The sequence below is a fragment of the Oncorhynchus kisutch genome, unplaced genomic scaffold (assembly GCF_002021735.2).
Source record: "Oncorhynchus kisutch isolate 150728-3 unplaced genomic scaffold, Okis_V2 scaffold2905, whole genome shotgun sequence".
Lineage (NCBI taxonomy): Eukaryota > Metazoa > Chordata > Actinopteri > Salmoniformes > Salmonidae > Oncorhynchus > Oncorhynchus kisutch.
The window spans coordinates 289,669-310,326 of NW_022264850.1; the positions used below are offsets into that span (position 1 = coordinate 289,669).

The following is a 20,658-nucleotide window of genomic DNA, read 5'->3' on the forward strand; positions in this document are numbered from 1 at the left end:
AATGATCTAGTGCGTCTGATCTCCAAACATTATGCTCACTAAAGATTTACTACATTTGTGATAGATTTAAACCAGAAAACAGGTGTCAACATGTTCCTTGTTCAATCAAACTACTACAGGTGTACTGTTGAGGGAAAGTCTCAGTCAAACTACTACAGGTGTCCTGTTGAGGGAAAGTCTCAGTAAAACTACTACAGGTGTACTGTTGAGGGAAAGTCTCAGTCAAACTACTACAGGTGTCCTGTTGAGGGAATGTCTCAGTCAAACTACTACAGGTGTCCTGTTGAGGGAATGTCTCAGTCAAACTACTACAGGTGTCCTGTTGAGGGAAAGTCTCAGTAAAACTACTACAGGTGTACTGTTGAGGGAAAGTCTCAGTCAAACTACTACAGGTGTCCTGTTGAGGGAAAGTCATCAAACTACTACAGGTGTCCTGTTGAGGGAAAGTCTCAGTCAAACTACTACAGGTGTACTGTTGAGGGAAAGTCTCAGTCAAACTACTACAGGTGTCCTGTTGAGGGAAAGTCATCAAACTACTACAGGTGTCCTGTTGGGGGAATGTCTCAGTCAAACTACTACAGGTGTACTGTTGAGAGAAAGTCTCAGTCAAACTACTACAGGTGTACTGTTGAGGGAATGTCTCAGTCAAACTACTACAGGTGTACTGTTGAGAGAAAGTCTCAGTCAAACTACTACAGGTGTACTGTTGAGGGAAAGTCTCAGTCAAACTACTACAGGTGTACTGTTGAGGGAAAGTCATCAAACTACTACAGGTGTACTGTTGAGGGAAAGTCTCAGTCAAACTACTACAGGTGTACTGTTGAGGAAAGTCTCAGTCAAACTACTACAGGTGTCCTGTTGAGGGAAAGTCTCAGTCAAACTACTACAGGTGTCCTGTTGAGGGAAAGTCATCAAACTACTACAGGTGTACTGTTGAGGGAAAGTCTCAGTCAAACTACTACAGGTGTCCTGTTGAGGGAAAGTCACCTGACTACTACGGGTGTCCTGTTGAGGGAAAGTCATCAAACTACTACAGGTGTACTGTTGAGGGAGGTCACCTGACTACTACAGGTGTACTGTTGAGGGAGGTCACCTGACTACTACAGGTGTACTGTTGAGGGAAAGTCATCAAACTACTACAGGTGTACTGTTGAGGGAGGTCACCTGACTACTACAGGTGTACTGTTGAGGGAAAGTCACCTGACAGTCTGCATGTTATCTTCATCCTCCACCAACCTTTGCCCCGGGTGCTTACGCAATAGCTGAATACGCAGACACACCCTCGTCTCTCCTCCTTCTCTCTCTGTGTGTCTCTCAATCTCGCTCTACTTCCTCTTCTTGTGTCCTCTCCAGTCCTGCGCTGCACTGCTTCATTCGTGTCGACTGCCCAGAGTCCGCGAATACAACCCTGCTTACAACCACACACACAGAAACATTGGTTTACATCATCTTATCGTTCCTGTTCACTGGAGGAAGGAGAGGTAGGAGGGAGAGACTGGTTTTGGTTGACATTCCCTTGTTTCTTAGTTGCATTGGGGTTTCTTATGGTTTTCTATGGCGTGGTCTTTCCTGTTTGAGTCTGTGTCTGTGTCTGTGTCTTGATCTCTATGCTAATTAAGTGTGATAAGAAGGCACTCTCAGTTCAGTTCCTTGTCAGATACTGGGACTGGGAGGCATTGCAGAAAGGTCTTGTAATGCCACGTATCAAGGGCATCAAGAATGTAGGAGTGACAGTATGAGAGGCATATAGCAATGGAGGCCAATAGAGCAGGACATTAAGGGTCTGCAATGGAACCAGTCTAATGTTGTTGTGCATATAGGATCAATCAGAACGTCCTTCTGGTCTTCTGAGTGTCTCCCACCAAGTGGAAGGAAGATACAAATCTCTACCTATACAAAAAATATATACTGTAGGGTTGACTGTATCTGAATGCAATGGTTTTTCCCACTATGTCAACATAGCTCGCAGGCAACAACAACCATGTAAAGATGAAAGGTAGTCATTTTGTGTTTACAAAGTATGTGCCAACACTGACGACCAACGTCCACAGTTAGTTTCCTTGCTCAACTCGTTGCTCAACTCAACAGAAGTCGACGCTCAACTTAATATTTACCTAAACGGGCACGATTAGTGTAAGATACAACAACAACAAAAAACAATTCAGACATTCAACCAGTTTCTGAAATACACTTGGGGTTGAGTTGCTTGGGGGCAAATTTGCCTCCTAGAGTATAGCCTAGGTCTACAATCTAACTTTATCTAACCCAATCTTTCTCACTTTTAACCCTCCCTTCCTGGTTTTACTACAGTAGAGTTCCAACCAATCCCTGACAAGAAAAAGACATTCCGTTCCCAGCCACATTCCAGAACCCTGTGGACCCCTTGTTGAAGCATGTCTCTGTACAGCTTTGGGTTGGAGCCTCTCTCCTGTCATGCCTGGAATAAGGACAGGACACGTAAGTAGTCCTGCAGTAATACTTAAACCAGTCTGCCCGCATTTCAACACACACACACACACACACACACGCGCGCATGCACGGGCACACACACACACACACACACACACACACACACACACACACACACACACACACACACACACACACACACACACACACACACACACACACACACACACACACACACACACACACACACACACCTCTCTTTCTCCCGGTCTATACCTCCATTAGCTGGCCTGCTGGCTCCTCGGAATCGTCCCAAATTCCCTATACAGTGCACTACCTTTTGACCAGGGCCCATAGAGTTCTAGTCATACGTAGTGCACTATGTAGCGAATAGGGAGCCCGTTGAGACGTAAACCCCTCGTGTTGTTTCCTGTCTGCAGATGCATTTCCTCTTCCTCCTCTAATTGCTGTCCATTAAAAAATGTCTGAAGATCTGGGGAATGTGATTATCAACAGAGGAAATGTTAGCAGAGATGTAAGGAGCTCCATACTGTAGTGTGGGCCCAAATGGTACCCTATTCCCTATATAGTGCATTACTTTGTACCAGGACCCAAAGAGCATTATGTAGGGAATAGGGTTGCCATTTGGGACACATTAGACTTCACTCTTCTTCTTCGTCTCCTTTACTAGTCTAACTCTACCCTTTTAGTATTCTGTTAAAGTACAAAGATGGAACATGAACATTGTGATTTATCTACAGTATCTCTACATTAAACAAGTTATCTTTGACGTAGAGAGAAATTTGTAGGTAAACATGCTAATCTGGTCGCAAGCCGGATCTCCCTCTCTCCAACGTCTATATGCAGTAATAATAGAGCCCGAGGACAAGGTTAACAAAATGCCAGTGTTACCTAATCAAATCAAATCAAATGTATTTATATAGCCCTTCGTACATCAGCTGATATCTCAAAGTGCTGTACAGAAACCCAGCCTAAAACCCCAAACAGCAAGCAATGCAGGTGTAGAAGCACGGTGGCTAGGAAAAACTCCCTAGAAAGGCCAAAACCTAGGAAGAAACCTAGAGAGGAACCAGGCTATGTGGGGTGGCCAGTCCTCTTCTGGCTGTGCCGGGTGGAGATTATAACAGAACATGGCCAAGATGTTCAAATGTTCATAAATGACCAGCATGGTCCAATAATAATAAGGCAGAACAGTTGAAACTGGAGCAGCAGCACGGCCAGGTGGACTGGGGACAGCAAGGAGTCATCATGTCAGGTAGTCCTGAGGCATGGTCCTAGGGCTCAGGTCCTCCGAGAGAGAGAAAGAAAGAGAGAAAGAGAGAATTAGAGAGAGCACACTTAAATTCACACAGGACACCGAATAGGACAGGAGAAGTACTCCAGATATAACACACTGACCCTAGCCCCCCGACACATAAACTACTGCAGTGCCAACCCAACCCAACCCAGACAGGATGATCACATCAGTGACTCAACCCACTCAGGTGACGCACCCCTCCCAGGGACGGTATGAGAGCCCCAGTAAGCCAGTGACTCAGCCCCTGTAATAGGGTTAGAGGCAGAGAATCCCAGTGGAAAGAGGGTAATGTAATGTAGATCTTTTTCAGTGTAATATTACTGTTGGTTCAGGTGTTAAATGAACTCTATTAGTGTAGACAACCCCAGTTAATAACCAGTGTTGACTGTGAGTGTGATTGTGCCAGTTTTACCAGAGATCCTTAAATAATGACTAGAGGCTAACAATGGGAGCCATTGTCCCAAAGGTGGGAAGCCAGGAAGTCTGCTTATCAGTCTGCTCATTAAGCCCACAGAAACTCATTGAATAACGCTGTATTCCCGCGTGGACAGATTTTGGTGAGAGTGAAATCTCTCGCTTTGCCTCTTCCTCTCTGGTTTTACTCTGTGGAGAGTATAACGTTCCCATCAAAACCACGGCCATTATTATCATATTTCCCAGCATGCTCTACTGCAGGTAGATTTTTTTCAATTATTGTTTTTTTAATACTTTTGTTTTTGTACACTGATTGATTGATTCATATTATGCTACTCAAAGACAAATAACAAACCTTTTTCAAAACGAATCCAATCAGTTAATTAGATTTGTACCCGTTACTGAAATGGTTGTTCCCTTTTTAAATGAGTTACATGCTCTCTTCACAACGTTGCTAACCCAGGCAATCATTCTGTTTGGGTTCTGATAGGAATTACAAATCACTTTGTAAACCAGCATAGTGTGACTTGCAGGTAGGGTTGCAAAATTCTGGTCAAAAATCTTGCCATAATTTCCAGATATTTCAGAAATCGCGGTTGGAAGATTCCTGGAAATGGGAGGAAATAATTTTAAAAATCTGAAATCCTTCAACCAGGATATCTGGGAATTTGGGGAAAGTTACCTACCCTACTTCAAGGCCTGATGTGGCCTATAAACCATGAGTTTCAGACCTTTTTACGACGGTGAAACTAGGCCTAATTAGTGTAATTGTTCAAAAAATACTATGAGGTGTCATTGCAAACACCATTGGTGAAAACTATATACACTTCCTGGTGTTACATATGAGGTGTTGCATAACACTAAAAGTGCTAAATTCCTTTAACAGTGATTTAACACTGAAAAGCGTGGACACTTATACACACTGGCCCAGTGTTGAACTGAACACTGTCAGTGTTGATTCACCACTGGAGAATTTGCTGTGTATACATATACAATGTACTGTATGTTTCTGTACGTGTCGTATATGATACGTCAATGCATTATAGACATCTCTCCTCCACATAATATGCAATGTTGTGTGTGTCTGTGTGCGCTTGCGTGTGTGTGTGTGTTTGTGTGTGTGTGCCACTGTCAATCAGCAATCAGCAAGTTTCTATCCATTACACATTAGTTACATGTTAATCAAGATGATGTAGAGATGCAGAGATGCCTCTCCTCTCTCCAAATATTGCTGTGTATTCGTTGTTGTTAATCAAGATATTGTAGTGACGTAATGATGTCTATCTCCAGAGATTGCTGTCAGCCCCAACAGCAGTGTGGCGATCATCTATGAGAAGAAGGGGAACGAGTGGGCCAAGATCCACGAGCTGACTGAGCACAGTGGACGAATCACAGGTACCCACATACAATGAGACCCAAAGGACGAATCACAGGTACCCACATATAATGAGACCCAAAGGACGAATCACAGGTACCCACATATAATGAGACCCAAAGGACGAATCACAGGTACCCACATATAATGAGACCCAAATTGGCTTCCTATAGTGTACTAGCGTAGACCAGGGCCCATAAGCCATTTGGGACTCAGCCATAGACAGCCAGGAACACACACACGCACGAACACACACACACACACACACACACACACACACACACACACACACACACACACACACACACACACACACACACACACACACACACACACACACACACACACAGGGTGCTAACCTGAACATGCTGCATCACAAGGCATTATGGGATTCCAACTGCATCATTCTCTTCATTGTCTCCATCTCCTAAAAACCTTCCAGGCATCGACTGGGCTCCGGATTCGAACCGCATCGTGACGTGTGCATCGGACCGTAATGCGTACGTGTGGACCCTGAAGGACAAGGTGTGGAAGCCCACTCTGGTGTTGGTGAGGATCAACCGGGCTGCTACTTTCGTCAAGTGGTCCCCTCTGGAGAATAAGTTTGCCCTGGGCAGTGGAGCTCGCCTCATCTCTGTCTGCTACTTCGAGAAGGAGAACGACTGGTGAGAGACACAGAATACATTCAGTCAGTCGGACGGTCGGTCACTCACTCACTCACTCACTCACTCACTCACTCACTCTCACTGTACCCTCTTACTAATACTGTACTCTCTTACTAATACTGTACTCTCTTACTAATACTGTACTCTCTTACTAATACTGTTATTGTGACTGTTACTACAGTAGTACACACTCACTCACTCTCACTGTACCCTCTTACTAATACTGTTATTGTGACTGTTACTACAGTAGTACACCCTCACTCACTCTCACTGTACCCTCTTACTAATACTGTACCCTCTTACTAATACTGTTATTGTGACTGTTACTACAGTAGTACACACTCACTCACTCTCACTGTACCCTCTTACTAATACTGTACTCTCTTACTAATACTGTTATTGTGACTGTTACTACAGTAGTACACTATAGGCTGGAAGTGAGGCACCATTTGAAATGTTCCCAGACAGAATCTACTGTGACCTTTCCCCTCTGCCCCTGTTATGGCTCAGTAGTGTCTTGAGATTTGTCCAATATGAATCTATTGCAACCTTTGACCTTTGAGACCTCTGTGACCTCTGATTTCTGGCAGGTGGCTCAGTAAGCACATAAAGAAGAGCATCCGGTCCACGGTGATGTGTCTGGACTGGCACCCCAACAACATCCTGTTGGCTGCAGGATCCTCTGACTTCCACTGCAGGTCAGAACCAACAGATAGTAACTGTCTCTAAGGCTTCCACTGCAGGTCAGAACCAACAGATAGTAACTGTCTCTAAGGCCTCCACTGCAGGTCAGAACCAACAGATAGTAACTGTCTCTAAGGCCTCCACTGCAGGTCAGAACCAACAGATAGTAACTGTCTCTAAGGCCTCCACTGCAGGTCAGAACCAACAGATAGTAACTGTCTCTAAGGCCTCCACTGCAGGCCAGAACCAACAGATAGTAACTGTCTCTAAGGCTTCCACTGCAAGTAAGAACCAACAGATAGTAACTGTCTCTAAGGCTTCCACTGCAGGTCAAAACCAACAGATAGTAACTGTCTCTAAGGCCTCCACTGCAGGTCAGAACCAACAGATAGTAACTGTCTCTAAGGCTTCCACTGCAAGTCAGAACCAACAGATAGTAACTGTCTCTAAGGCTTCCACTGCAGGTCAGAACCAACAGATAGTAACTGTCTCTAAGGCCTCCACTGCAGGTCAGAACCAACAGATAGTAACTGTCTCTAAGGACTCCACTGCAGGTCAGAACCAACAGATAGTAACTGTCTCTAAGGCCTCCACTGCAGGTCAGAACCAACAGGTAGTAACTGTCTCTAAGGCCTCCACTGCAGGTCAGAACCAACAGATAGTAACTGTCTCTAAGGCTTCCACTGCAAGTCAGAACCAACAGATAGTAACTGTCTCTAAGGCCTCCACTGCAGGTCAGAACCAACAGATAGTAACTGTCTCTAAGGCTTCCACTGCAAGTCAGAACCAACAGATAGTAACTGTCTCTAAGGCTTCCACTGCAGGTCAGAACCAACAGATAGTAACTGTCTCTAAGGCTTCCACTGCAGGTCAGAACCAACAGATAGTAACTGTCTCTAAGGCCTCCACTGCAGGTCAGAACCAACAGATAGTAACTGTCTCTAAGGCTTCCACTGCAGGTCCGAACCAACAGATAGTAACTGTCTCTAAGGCTTCCACTGCAGGTCAGAACCAACAGATAGTAACTGTCTCTAAGGCCTCCACTGCAGGTCAGAACCAACAGATAGTAACTGTCTCTAAGGCTTCCACTGCAGGTCAGAACCAACAGATAGTAACTGTCTCTAAGGCCTCCACTGCAGGTCAGAACCAACAGATAGTAACTGTCTCTAAGGCCTCCACTGCAGGTCAGAACCAACAGATAGTAACTGTCTCTAAGGACTCCACTGCAGGTCAGAACCAACAGATAGTAACTGTCTCTAAGGCCTCCACTGCAGGTCAGAACCAACAGGTAGTAACTGTCTCTAAGGCCTCCACTGCAGGTCAGAACCAACAGATAGTAACTGTCTCTAAGTCCTCCACTGCAGGTCAGAACCAACAGATAGTAACTGTCTCTAAGGCCTCCACTGCAGGTCAGAACCAACAGATAGTAACTGTCTCTAATGCTGTTGATGCTAGTGCTTTGCTGATTCTTATTTATTCAACCTTTAGCTAGGTAATTATCGGGTCAGATTATTTATTTTCTAATGCTTGGTCAAGGAGCTGTTACAAAACTATGACAATGTAATTACATCTGTACAGCACCTCTGCTTGATAAACCCTGCACCACCTTTGAATTGAATCTGATGTCATTTCGCAAACAATTTTGCCATAGTTTTGTATTTTCTCACAACAGGTTTCTTTACCATGCAATCTTAGAAAAAAAAAGGTGCTATCTAGAACCTAAAAGGGTGATTCGGGCTGTCCCCATAGGAGAACCGTTTGGAAAAGTGGTTAGAGTTCCATGTAGAACCCTTTTCACAGACAATTCTACATGGATCCCAAAAAGGGTCAAGTGGAACCAAAAATGGTTCTTCTATAGGGAAGAACCCTTTCGGGAACCCTTTCTTCTAGGTGTGAGTCATAATATAGTGGTTAAATGTTTTTATACCAATGTATATACAGTCTGTTATTACTATAACACTATTTAAAAATACTCTCTCACACGCTCTCTCTCTCTCTCTCTTTGTGATCCATAATAAGCAGGTATTAAAGTACCGCTGTGCGAGCCGGATCGGCCCATAGTGATACAAACATGACAATTCCCAAATATTCTTCATGCAGGATCTTCTCTGCCTACATCAAGGAAATCGAGGACAAGCCAGGCCCGACAGCTTGGGGGGCTAAGATGCCATTTGGGGAGATGCTGCTGGAGACCAAGGACTGTGGAGGTTGGGTACACAGTGTCTCCTTCTCCCCCAGCGGAGACCACCTGGCCTGGGTTGCTCACAACAGCAGCATCAGTGTGGCCGACGCCACCCAGGGGAAAGAGTGAGTGAAAGAGTGAAGGGGGAAAGAGTGAAGGGGGGAAAGAGTGAAGGGGGGAAAGAGTGAAGTGGGAAAGAGTGAAGGGTGGAAAGAGTGAAGGGGGGAAAGAGTGAAGGGGGAAAGAGTGAAGGGGGGAAAGAGTGAGTGAAAGAGTGAAGGGTGAAAGAGTGAAGGGGTGAAAGAGTGAAGGGGGAAAGAGTGAAGGCGGAAAGAGTGAAGGGGTGAAAGAGTGAAGGGGGAAAGAGTGAAGGGGGAAAGAGTGAAGGCGGAAAGAGTGAAGGGGGAAAGAGTGAAGGCGGAAAGAGTGAAGGGGTGAAAGAGTGAAGGGGGAAAGAGTGAAGGGGGAAAGAGTGAAGGGGGAAAGAGTGAAGGGGGAAAGAGTGAGTGAAAGAGTGAAGGGTGATAGAGTGAAGGGGTGAAAGAGTGAAGGGGGAAAGAGTGAAGGCGGAAAGAGTGAAGGGGTGAAAGAGTGAAGGGTGGAAAGAGTGAAGGGGGGAAAGAGTGAAGGGGGAAAGAGTGAGTGAAAGAGTGAGTGAAAGAGTGAAGGGGTGAAAGAGTGAAGGGGTGAAAGAGTGAAGGGGGAAAGAGTGAAGGTGGAAAGAGTGAAGGGGTGAAAGAGTGAAGGGGGAAAGAGTGAAGGCGGAAAGAGTGAAGGGGTGAAAGAGTGAAGGGGGAAAGAGTGAAGGGGGAAAGAGTGAAGGGGGGAAAGAGTGAAGGGGGAAAGAGTGAAGGGGGAAAGAGTGAAGGGGGAAAGAGTGAAGGGGGAAAGAGTGAAGGCGGAAAGAGTGAAGGGGGAAGAGTGAAGGGTGAAAGAGTGAGTAGCTATCACTGACAGAAAGGATGTTTCTCAGTCTTTTCCTCCACTACAGTCGTCCTCTCGCCTCCTCTCCTGAAAATGGAAAAGGGAAGCCATTAGAGCCTTGGAGGAGATCGTTGAAAAGGAACCTTGTGTCCTTCTGATGTTCTGAGGAAAGAGGCTAGGAGAAAGGGATGAGAGGAATCTTTCATTTAGAGATTCACACAAAGAGAGGAACATGTCATTGACCCCATGACTCTTGATCTCTGACCTCGTGTCGATTGACAGGGTGACTCAGCTGACAACGGACCGCCTCCCTCTACTGAGCGTGCTCTATGTGAGCCCCACAGAGATGGTTGCCGCGGTAAGAAAACACACCTCTCATCACTCTCTTCATTTGTGACCGACCAGAACCATAGCAAGGTTACTCAACACGTGAGCCCAGTTCACCGAACCACTTCCACCTGTGGGAGTTCATTGAGTTCAGTGATACACTGTCCCAGATGGAACACTGTCCCCTATATATAGGCTTTACAGGATCCCTTGTGACCTGGTATTCTACAGTTTGCTCCTATCGGTCCTGGTCAAAAGCAGTGCATTATATAAAGGCAATAGGGTTCCATTTGGGACTCAACCATAAGGCAATATCATACATACCCTGCATACTATGTTCTATCATACATACCCTGCATACTATGTTCCTATCATACATACCCTGCATACTATGTTCCTATCATACATACCCTGCATACCTAATGTCTAAACCCTCTATGTTCCTATCATACATACCCTGCATACTCTGTTCCTATCATACATACCCTGCATACTATGTTCCTATCATACATACTCTGCATACCTAATGTCTAAACCCTCTATGTTCCTATCATACATACCCTGCGTACCTAATGTCTAAACCCTCTGTTTCAGGGCCATGACTGCTGTCCGTTTCAGTTCTCCTATAAGGGCCCAGGCAGTCTGAAGTTTGTTAAGAAGCTGGACATCCCCAAGCAGACCTCTAGGGGCAGCATGTCCGCCATGCAACACTTCCGCAATCTGGATAAGAAGGCTACTGACGACGACGAGAGCAACGAGCTGGGCTGCCTGCACCAGAACAGCATCACGTGAGGAGAGAGGGAGTGTGTGTTGTGTGTGTTGTGTGTGTCACATACACGTGTTTAGCAGATGTTATTGCGGATGTAGCGAAATGCTTGTAAAGTATACTGAATCTCTCTGCTCTTGTGTCTCCCTCCAGTCAGCTGTGTATCGTGTCAGGAACTAAGGCCCACGTGGACAAGTACAGCAGTGTGGGTCTGGACGGAGCTATGGTCCTCTGGGACTTCAAGGTACTGCCTACATACACCACATGTACAAAAGGATGTGGACACCCCGTCAAATGAGTAGATTTGGCTATTTCAGCCACACCCATGGCTGATAGGTGTATATAATTGAGCACACAGCCATGCAATCTCCATAGACAAACATTGACAGTAGAATGGGCTTACTGGAGAGTTCAGTGACTTTCAACGTGGCACCGTCCAGGGATGCCACCTTTTCAACAAGTCAGTTTGTCAAATTTCTGACCTGCTAGAGCTGCCTCGGTCAACTGTAAGTGCTGTTATTGTGAAGTGGAAATGTCTAGGAGCAACAACGGCTCAGCTGTGAAGTGGTAGACCACACAAGCTCATAGAACGGGACCGCCGAGTGTTGAAGCGCGTAGCTCATAAAAATTGTCTGTCCTCGGTTGCAACACCCACAGCCGAGTTCCAAACTACCTCTGGAAGCAACGTCAACACAAGAACTGTTCGTCGGGAGCTTCATGAGATGGGTTTCCATGGTGAAGAGATGGGTTTCCATGGTGAAGAGATGGGTTTCCATGGTGAAGAGATGGGTTTCCATGGTGAAGAGATGGGTTTCCATGGTGATGAGATGGGTTTCCATGGTGAAGAGATGGGTTTCCATGGTGATGAGATGGGTTTCCATGGCTGAGCAGCTGCACACAAGCCTAAGATCACCGTGCACAGTACCAAGCGTCAGCTGGAGTGGTGTAAAGCTTGCAGCCATTGGACTCTGGAGCAGTGGAAACACGTTCTTTGGACTGATGGTTCACGCTTCACCATTTGGCAGTTCGATGGATGAATCTGGGTTTGGCGGATTCCAGGAGAACGCTACCTGCCCCAATACATAGTACCAACTGTAAAGTTTGGTGGAGGAGGAATAATGGATTCGGGCTAGGCCCTTTAGTTCCAGTGAAGGGAGATCTTAATACTAGAGCATACAATGACATTCTAGACGATTCTGTGCTTTCAACTTTGTGGCAACAGTTTGGGGAAGGCCCTTTCCTGATTCAGCATGAAAATGCCCTCGTGCACAAAGCCAGGTCCATACAGCAATGGTTTGTTGAGATCGGTGTGGAAGAACTTGACTGGCCTGCAAAGAGCCCTGACCTCATCCCATCAAGCCAGGCCTAATCGCCCAACATCAGTGCCTGACCTCACTAATGCTCTTGTGGCTGAATGGAAGCAAGTCCCTGCAGCAATGTTCCAACATCTAGTGGAAAGCCTTCCCAGAAGAGTGGAGGCTGTTATAGCAGCAAAGGGGGGACCAACTCCATATTAATGCCCATGATTTTAGAATGAGATGTTTGACGAGCAGTATGTCCACATACTTTTGATAATGTAGTGTACATGACATGACATTACATTCAGAGACTCAGGAACCAATGGGGATTCAGTATTCTAATCAGAGATAAATTCAAAGGCACAGGGTGTGTCTGAAATGGCATCCTCATCCATAGTGTTACGAAATTATGTCTAGGAGTCCTAGCTACATGTAACCTGACTCATTCTGTCTAGGGGTCCTAGCTACATGTAACCTGACTCATTCTGTCTAGGAGTCCTAGCTACATGTAACCTGACTCATTCTGTCTAGGGGTCCTAGCTACATGTAACCTGACTCATTATGTCTAGGAGTCCTAGCTACATGTAACCTGACTCATTATGTCTAGGGGTCCTAGCTACATGTAACCTGACTCATTATGTCTAGGAGTCCTAGCTACATGTAACCTGACTCATTATGTCTAGGGGTCCTAGCTGCATGTAACCTGACTCATTATGTCTAGGGGTCCTAGCTACATGTAACCTGACTCATTATGTCTAGGGGTCCTAGCTGCATGTAACCTGACTCATTATGTCTAGGGGTCCTAGCTACATGGTCTGTAACCTGACTCATTATGTCTAGGAGTCTTAGGCCTAGCTACATGGTCTGTAACCTGACTCATTATGTCTAGGGGCCCTAGCTACATGGTCTGTAACCTGACTCATTATGTCTAGGGGTCCTAGCTACATGGTCTGTAACCTGACTCATTATGTCTAGGGGTCCTAGCTACGTGGTCTGTAACCTGACTCATTATGTCTAGGGGTCCTAGCTACGTGTTCTGTAACCTGAGTTGATGTGTGTATAAATATGAGAAGTCAGCTTATTCAGCCAGGTGTTGAATGTACCCAGGAGACAGCAACTTACCGAGATCAGGGCTAGCTCCATCTTGACCTCTTGATCGGCCAGTCTAAGCAGATTATCCATATGTTTATGGTGACAAAGTAAATATGAACAGAAACCACACTCCAAAAATATATGCCCAACTAAAGAGGTTTTCTAACACAACAAAAACCAATAAAATCCGACTGAGAGGCTTCTGTCCTCCTCACCTCTCTCCCAGACTGCCAATCACCTTCATTGGCTGCACCTGATGTGCCTATCAAGGCTTAGCTCAGCACTTAGACCCTGTTGGTGCTGCCCCCTGGGGGCAGAGTGTGGAAGTGTATCCTGGATAGTGTGTTTGCCTTTGTTCCAACACTAACCTTTCCCCCCCATATCATTACACAGCATAGTGCACTACTGTTGACCAGAGCATTATGGGTAAAACTCAGGCTGTTCTACTCTGTTTACATGACATTTATTCACCTGTTTTTCTTCTTCTCTCTGTTTTCCCGGCAGCACTGAGTTCATGGAGGATGCTAAGAGCCATAGGCTGTGTCTTGCCATCTGTGCGGTCAGCATTACTCCAGATGACCATGGGACTCACCACTACCAGTTGTTATTAACATCTACATTAAGCAGTTAGTCACACCAGGGTTGGGGTCAATTCCATTTCAATTTCAGTCAATTCGGAAAGTAGACCAAATTCCAATTCCATTTTTTTTTAAATTCCTCATTGAAAAGCATTGACTGGAATTGAAATGGAATTGACCCCAACACAGAGTCACACCACTGTCAAGTGACCCATTATTTTACACAGATAGATGTGTTATCATATGTATTCATTTTCAACTGGAACAGTAGACACTTCTGCAGCTTCAAGATGTTTTACAATAAATCATGTTGCTTTGTGCTGGGTTTCAATCAATCAATCAATATTTTTGAAGTAAAATAAACATGCTTTCTACAGATTCTGATGGACTGAGTTTTCATATTGCACTGTGGTTCCTATGTGATAAATGAACTCACACCCAAGTGGTACATGTATATTTCTAATACTGTAATAAATCATAACGTCCATCCCTGGCTGAGTGCTACACTTCTGAGTTTTCATATTGTACCGTGGTTCCTATGTGATAAATGAACTCACACCCAAGTGGTACATGTATATTTCTAATACTGTAATAAATCATAACGTCCATCCCTGGCTGAGTGCTACACTTCTGAGTTTTCATATTGTACCGTGGTTCCTATGTGATAAATGAACTCACACCCAAGTGGTACATGTATATTTCTAATACTGTAATAAATCATAACGTCCATCCCTGGCTGAGTGCTACACTTCTGAGTTTTCATATTGTACCGTGGTTCTTATGTGATAAATGAACTCACACCCAAGTGGTACATGTATATTTCTAATACTGTAATAAATCATAACGTCCATCCCTGGCTGAGTGCTACACTTCTGAGTTTTCATATTGTACCGTGGTTCTTATGTGATAAATGAACTCACACCCAAGTGGTACATGTATATTTCTAATACTGTAATAAATCATAACGTCCATCCCTGGCTGAGTGCTACACTTCTGAGTTTTCATATTGTACCGTGGTTCCTATGTGATAAATGAACTCACACCCAAGTGGTACATGTATATTTCTAATACTGTAATAAATCATAACGTCCATCCCTGGCTGAGTGCTACACTTCTGAGTTTTCATATTGTACCGTGGTTCCTATGTGATAAATGAACTCACACCCAAGTGGTACATGTATATTTCTAATACTGTAATAAATCATAACGTCCATCCCTGGCTGAGTGCTACACTTCTGAGTTTTCATATTGTACCGTGGTTCCTATGTGATAAATGAACTCACACCCAAGTGGTACATGTATATTTCTAATACTGTAATAAATCATAACGTCCATCCCTGGCTGAGTGCTACACTTCTGAGTTTTCATATTGTACCGTGGTTCCTATGTGATAAATGAACTCACACCCAAGTGGTACATGTATATTTCTAATACTGTAATAAATCATAACGTCCATCCCTGGCTGAGTGCTACACTTCTGAGTTTTCATATTGTACCGTGGTTCCTATGTGATAAATGAACTCACACCCAAGTGGTACATGTATATTTCTAATACTGTAATAAATCATAACGTCCATCCCTGGCTGAGTGCTACACTTCTGAGTTTTCATATTGTACCGTGGTTCTTATGTGATAAATGAACTCACACCCAAGTGGTACATGTATATTTCTAATACTGTAATAAATCATAACGTCCATCCCTGGCTGAGTGCTACACTTCTGAGTTTTCATATTGTACAGTGGTTCTTATGTGATAAATGAACTCACACCCAAGTGGTACATGTATATTTCTAATACTGTAATAAATCATAACGTCCATCCCTGGCTGAGTGCTACACTTCTGAGTTTTCATATTGTACCGTGGTTCTTATGTGATAAATGAACTCACACCCAAGTGGTACATGTATATTTCTAATACTGTAATAAATCATAACGTCCATCCCTGGCTGAGTGCTACACTTCTGAGTTTTCATATTGTACCGTGGTTCCTATGTGATAAATGAACTCACACCCAAGTGGTACATGTATATTTCTAATACTGTAATAAATCATAACGTCCATCCCTGGCTGAGTGCTACACTTCTGAGTTTTCATATTGTACCGTGGTTCCTATGTGATAAATGAACTCACACCCAAGTGGTACATGTATATTTCTAATACTGTAATAAATCATAACGTCCATCCCTGGCTGAGTGCTACACCTCAACAAGGTATTGTGTCTATGGCAGTATGGCTACAGTGAATCTACACTCCAGGACTGTTATAAAGGTAAATATAAATATACCAAATACTAAGTAAACTGGATGCAAAAGGTTGCTGCAGGTGCTTGAGGGTCGCTCAAGGAGAGGTCAAGGAGAGGTCAAGGAGAGGTCAATGTTTTGCCAGCTGTAAATACTGCTGTACTACTGTAAATGAATAGCGTTTCCTTGTCTGTCTCCGCCCACTGGGACCTCCGCCCACTGTGACCGCCGCCCTCTGTGTCCTCCGCCCTCTGTGACCTCCGCCCTCTGTGACCACCGCCCACTGGTTTGAGTTCTCCGTGAATAACAACACAGCAGAGCTACTAGAGAGGAAGAGGCGGAGCCAGAGGGTTTACTCACGTCAACGTCTGTCCACTGAGAGTACAGCGTTATTCACTGTGTTTCTATAGGTTTAACAAGCAGATCGATAGATAGAGAGGAAGAGGCGGAGCCAGAGGGTTTACTCAGGTCAACGTCTGTGTCCACGGAGAGTACAGCGTTATTCACTGTGTTTCTATAGGTTTAACAAGCAGATCGATAGATAGCTTGTCACCTGCCTTCCGCCTTCGGGACAACAACTCATTATCTGTATCTCTGCTACTACTGCATAGATTTAAACTAGGGGCGTTACCCGACCTCCCTTTCCCCAAGAGGAGCCAATCAAGACAAACCTTTTTTTTTCTCCACCTGACCATAGATAATGATAGAGAAAGCACTGAGTATGCAAATCATTTAAAGAACACCTGCTCTGTCCATGACATAGACTGACCAGGTGAATCCAGGTGAAAGATATGATCCCTTATTAATGTCACCTGTTAAATCCACTTCAATCAGTGTAGATGAAGAGGAGGAGACCTGGTTAAAGATGAAGGGGAGGAGACCTGGTTAAAGAGGAAGGGGAGGAGACCTGGTTAAAGAGGAAGGGGAGGAGACCTGGTTAAAGAGGAAGGGGAGGAGACCTGGTTAAAGAGGAAGGGGAGGAGACCAGGTTAAAGAGGAAGGGGAGGAGACCAGGTTAAAGATGAAGGGGAGGAGACCTGGTTAAAGAGGAAGGGGAGGAGACCTGGTTAAAGATGAAGGGGAGGAGACCTGGTTAAAGAGGAAGGGGAGGAGACCTGGTTAAAGAGGAAGGGGAGGAGACCTGGTTAAAGAGGAAGGGGAGGAGACCTGGTTAAAGAGGAAGGGGAGGAGACCAGGTTAAAGAGGAAGGGGAGGAGACCAGGTTAAAGATGAAGGGGAGGAGACCTGGTTAAAGAGGAAGGGGAGGAGACCTGGTTAAAGAGGAAGGGGAGGAGACCTGGTTAAAGAGGAAGGGGAGGAGACCTGGTTAAAGAGGAAGGGGAGGAGACCAGGTTAAAGATGAAGGGGAGGAGACCTGGTTAAAGAGGAAGGGGAGGAGACGGGTTTAAAGGAGGATTTTTAAGCCTTGAGACAATTGAGACATGGATTTCACATGTGTTCCATCCAGAGGGTGAATGGGCAAGACAACATATTCTAGTGCCTTTGAACGGGGTATGGTAGTAGGTGCCAGGTGCACCGGTTTGTGTCAAGAACTACATTAATATGGTGGAAGCCAAGAATGTCTATTATTTAGTCATGTGACCGTTCTAACAATGGAAATACATGTCTTCAAAGATGGAAGGAGGCGAGATCAGGTGGGACCATTCTAGCCAATGAGAGGGCAGATACACATGTGAACAGGCCATAGAGATCAACAGAGGACTCATCTTTGTACCTGTGCCGTTAAGATGTAAAGGCCCGAGCTGCTGTGAAGCCTTTTCATGGGCTCCAGACCAATTCTGATATTTTGTGTGTTTTTTTCTTCTTCCCGCTGATCTTAACTTTTTGTTTTACATAATATCTCCGTCTTCATTTCCTATGACCGAAAACAGCTTCTGGACATCTGAACAGTGATCACTAACCTACAATTTGGATGACAATTTTCGACTTCAACGAGTTGTCAGCTCTGGATGTTCTTCTCACTCCGGACCAGGCGCTAATTCCCTCAGGATCTGGAAAAAGGAAGTGACGGAGCAAGAAGAGAAAGAAGAGTTGGCATCCTGACTAAACTATGTTGTCGGGTAAATAAACCGCCTATACCCTCCGTTCTATTGGCTAACGGAGTATTCTATGTTGTCGGGTAAATAAACCGCCTATACCCTCCGTTCTATTGGCTAACGGAGTATTCTATGTTGTCGGGTAAATAAACCGCCTATACCCTCCGTTCTATTGGCTAACGGAATATTCTATGTTGTCGGGTAAATAAACCGCCTATACCCTCCGTTCTATTGGCTAACGGAATATTCTATGTTGTCGGGTAAATAAACCGCCTATACCCTCCGTTCTATTGGCTAACGGAATATTCTATGTTGTCGGGTAAATAAACCGCCTATACCCTCCGTTCTATTGGCTAACGGAATATTCTATGATGTTGGGTAAATAAACCGCCTATACCCTCCATTCTATTGGCTAACGTACAGTCACTGAAGAACAAGCTGGACGAGTTCCGTTAGACTATTCTATCAACGTGACCTGAACAGCTGTAATATTGTTTGGTTTTCTGAGTCGTGGCTGAACAAGGACATGGATGATATACATCTTGCTGGTTTTTCCATCGTCACGACCGGATGGCAGCCTCGGGTAAGATGAGAGAGGGGGAGGACTCTTTGTTAGCTGGTTTTTCCATGTCACGACTGGATGGCAGCCTCGGGTAAGATGAGAGGGGGAGGACTCTTTGTTAGCTGGTTTTTCCATGTCACGACCCTGTGTATATAGCCAAGTTATCATTGACTAGGTACTGGTACCCCGTGTATATAACCAAGTTATCATTGACTAGGTACTGGTACCCCGTGTATATAACCAAGTTATCATTGACTCAATACTGGTACCCCGTGTATATAACCAAGTTATTATTGACTCTGTACTGGTACCCCCTGTATATAACCAAGTTATCATTGACTGGGTACTGGTACCCCGTGTATATAACCAAGTTATCATTAACTAGGTACTGGTACCCTGTGTATATAGCCAAGTTATCATTGACTAGGTACTGGTAATCCGTGTATATAACCAAGTTATCATTGACTGGGTACTGGTACCCGTGTATATAACCAAGTTATCATTGACTCAATACTGGTACCCCGTGTATATAACCAAGTTATCATTGACTAGGTACTGGTACCCCGTGTATATAACCAAGTTATCATTGACTAGGTACTGGTACCCCGTGTATATAACCAAGTTATCATTGACTCAATACTGGTACCCCGTGTATATAACCAAGTTATTATTGACTCTGTACTGGTACCCCCTGTATATAACCAAGTTATCATTGACTGGGTACTGGTACCCCGTGTATATAACCAAGTTATCATTAACTAGGTACTGGTACCCTGTGTATATAGCCAAGTTATCATTGACTAGGTACTGGTAATCCGTGTATATAACCAAGTTATCATTGACTGGGTACTGGTACCCGTGTATATAACCAAGTTATCATTGACTCAATACTGGTACCCCGTGTATATAACCAAGTTATCATTGACTAGGTACTGGTACCCCATGTATATAACCAAGTTATCATTGACTAGGTACTGGTACCCCGTGTATATAACCAAGTTATCATTGACTGGGTACTGGTACCCCGTGTATATAACCAAGTTATCATTGACTCAATACTGGTACCCCGTGTATATAACCAAGTTATTATTGACTCTGTACTGGTACCCCCTGTATATAACCAAGTTATCATTGACTGGGTACTGGTACCCCGTGTATATAACCAAGTTATCATTAACTAGGTACTGGTACCCTGTATATATAGCCAAGTTATCATTGACTAGGTACTGGTAATCTGTGTATATAACCAAGTTATCATTGACTGGGTACTGGTACCCGTGTATATAACCAAGTTATCATTGACTCAATACTGGTACCCCGTGTATATAACCAAGTTATTATTGACTCTGTACTGGTACCCCCTGTATATAACCAAGTTATCATTGACTGGGTACTGGTACCCAGTGTATATAACCAAGTTATCATTAACTAGGTACTGGTACCCTGTGTATATAGCCAAGTTATCATTGACTAGGTACTGGTAATCCGTGTATATAACCAAGTTATCATTGACTGGGTACTGGTACCCATGTATATAACCAAGTTATCATTGACTCAATACTGGTACCCCGTGTATATAACCAAGTTATTATTGACTCTGTACTGGTACCCCCTGTATATAACCAAGTTATCATTGACTGGGTACTGGTACCCCGTGTATATAACCAAGTTATCATTAACTAGGTACTGGTACCCTGTGTATATAACCAAGTTATCATTAACTAGGTACTGTTACCCCGTGTATATAACCAAGTTATCATTAACTAG

General features: G+C 44.4%; 1 protein-coding gene across 3 annotated transcripts; it reads left to right on the plus strand.

Moving 5' to 3' along the window:
- The first annotated feature begins 1,283 nt into the window (after window positions 1–1,283).
- LOC116371034 (actin-related protein 2/3 complex subunit 1A-A-like) lies at window positions 1,284–16,097 on the plus strand. Of its 3 annotated transcripts, none has more exons than XM_031819960.1 (10): window positions 1,284–1,481; window positions 2,311–2,457; window positions 5,432–5,536; window positions 5,959–6,181; window positions 6,772–6,879; window positions 8,966–9,172; window positions 10,254–10,329; window positions 10,893–11,086; window positions 11,218–11,308; window positions 13,959–16,097. In XM_031819960.1, the coding sequence occupies exons 2-10, from the start codon at window positions 2,394–2,396 to the stop codon at window positions 13,962–13,964; spliced, it is 1,074 nt and encodes a 357-aa protein (XP_031675820.1). In that variant the 5' UTR covers window positions 1,284–1,481; window positions 2,311–2,393; the 3' UTR covers window positions 13,965–16,097. The 3 variants fall into 3 exon arrangements, with proteins under 3 accessions (XP_031675820.1, XP_031675821.1, XP_031675822.1); XM_031819961.1 differs by having other exon boundaries at window positions 1,307–1,481; window positions 2,314–2,457; XM_031819962.1 differs by lacking the exons at window positions 1,284–1,481; window positions 2,311–2,457 and having other exon boundaries at window positions 5,466–5,574.
- The last annotated feature ends 4,561 nt before the right edge of the window (window positions 16,098–20,658 follow it).

Bases quoted from the DNA above. Each gene is read 5' to 3' on its own strand.
- LOC116371034 (XM_031819960.1), top strand. From the start codon at position 2,394: ATGTCTCTGTACAGCTTTGGGTTGGAGCCTCTCTCCTGTCATGCCTGG. The intron at 2,458-5,431 runs GTAAGTAGTCCT...GTCTATCTCCAG, and splicing joins CTGGAATAAGGACAGGACAC to AGATTGCTGTCAGCCCCAAC. The intron at 5,537-5,958 runs GTACCCACATAC...AAAACCTTCCAG, and splicing joins GCACAGTGGACGAATCACAG to GCATCGACTGGGCTCCGGAT.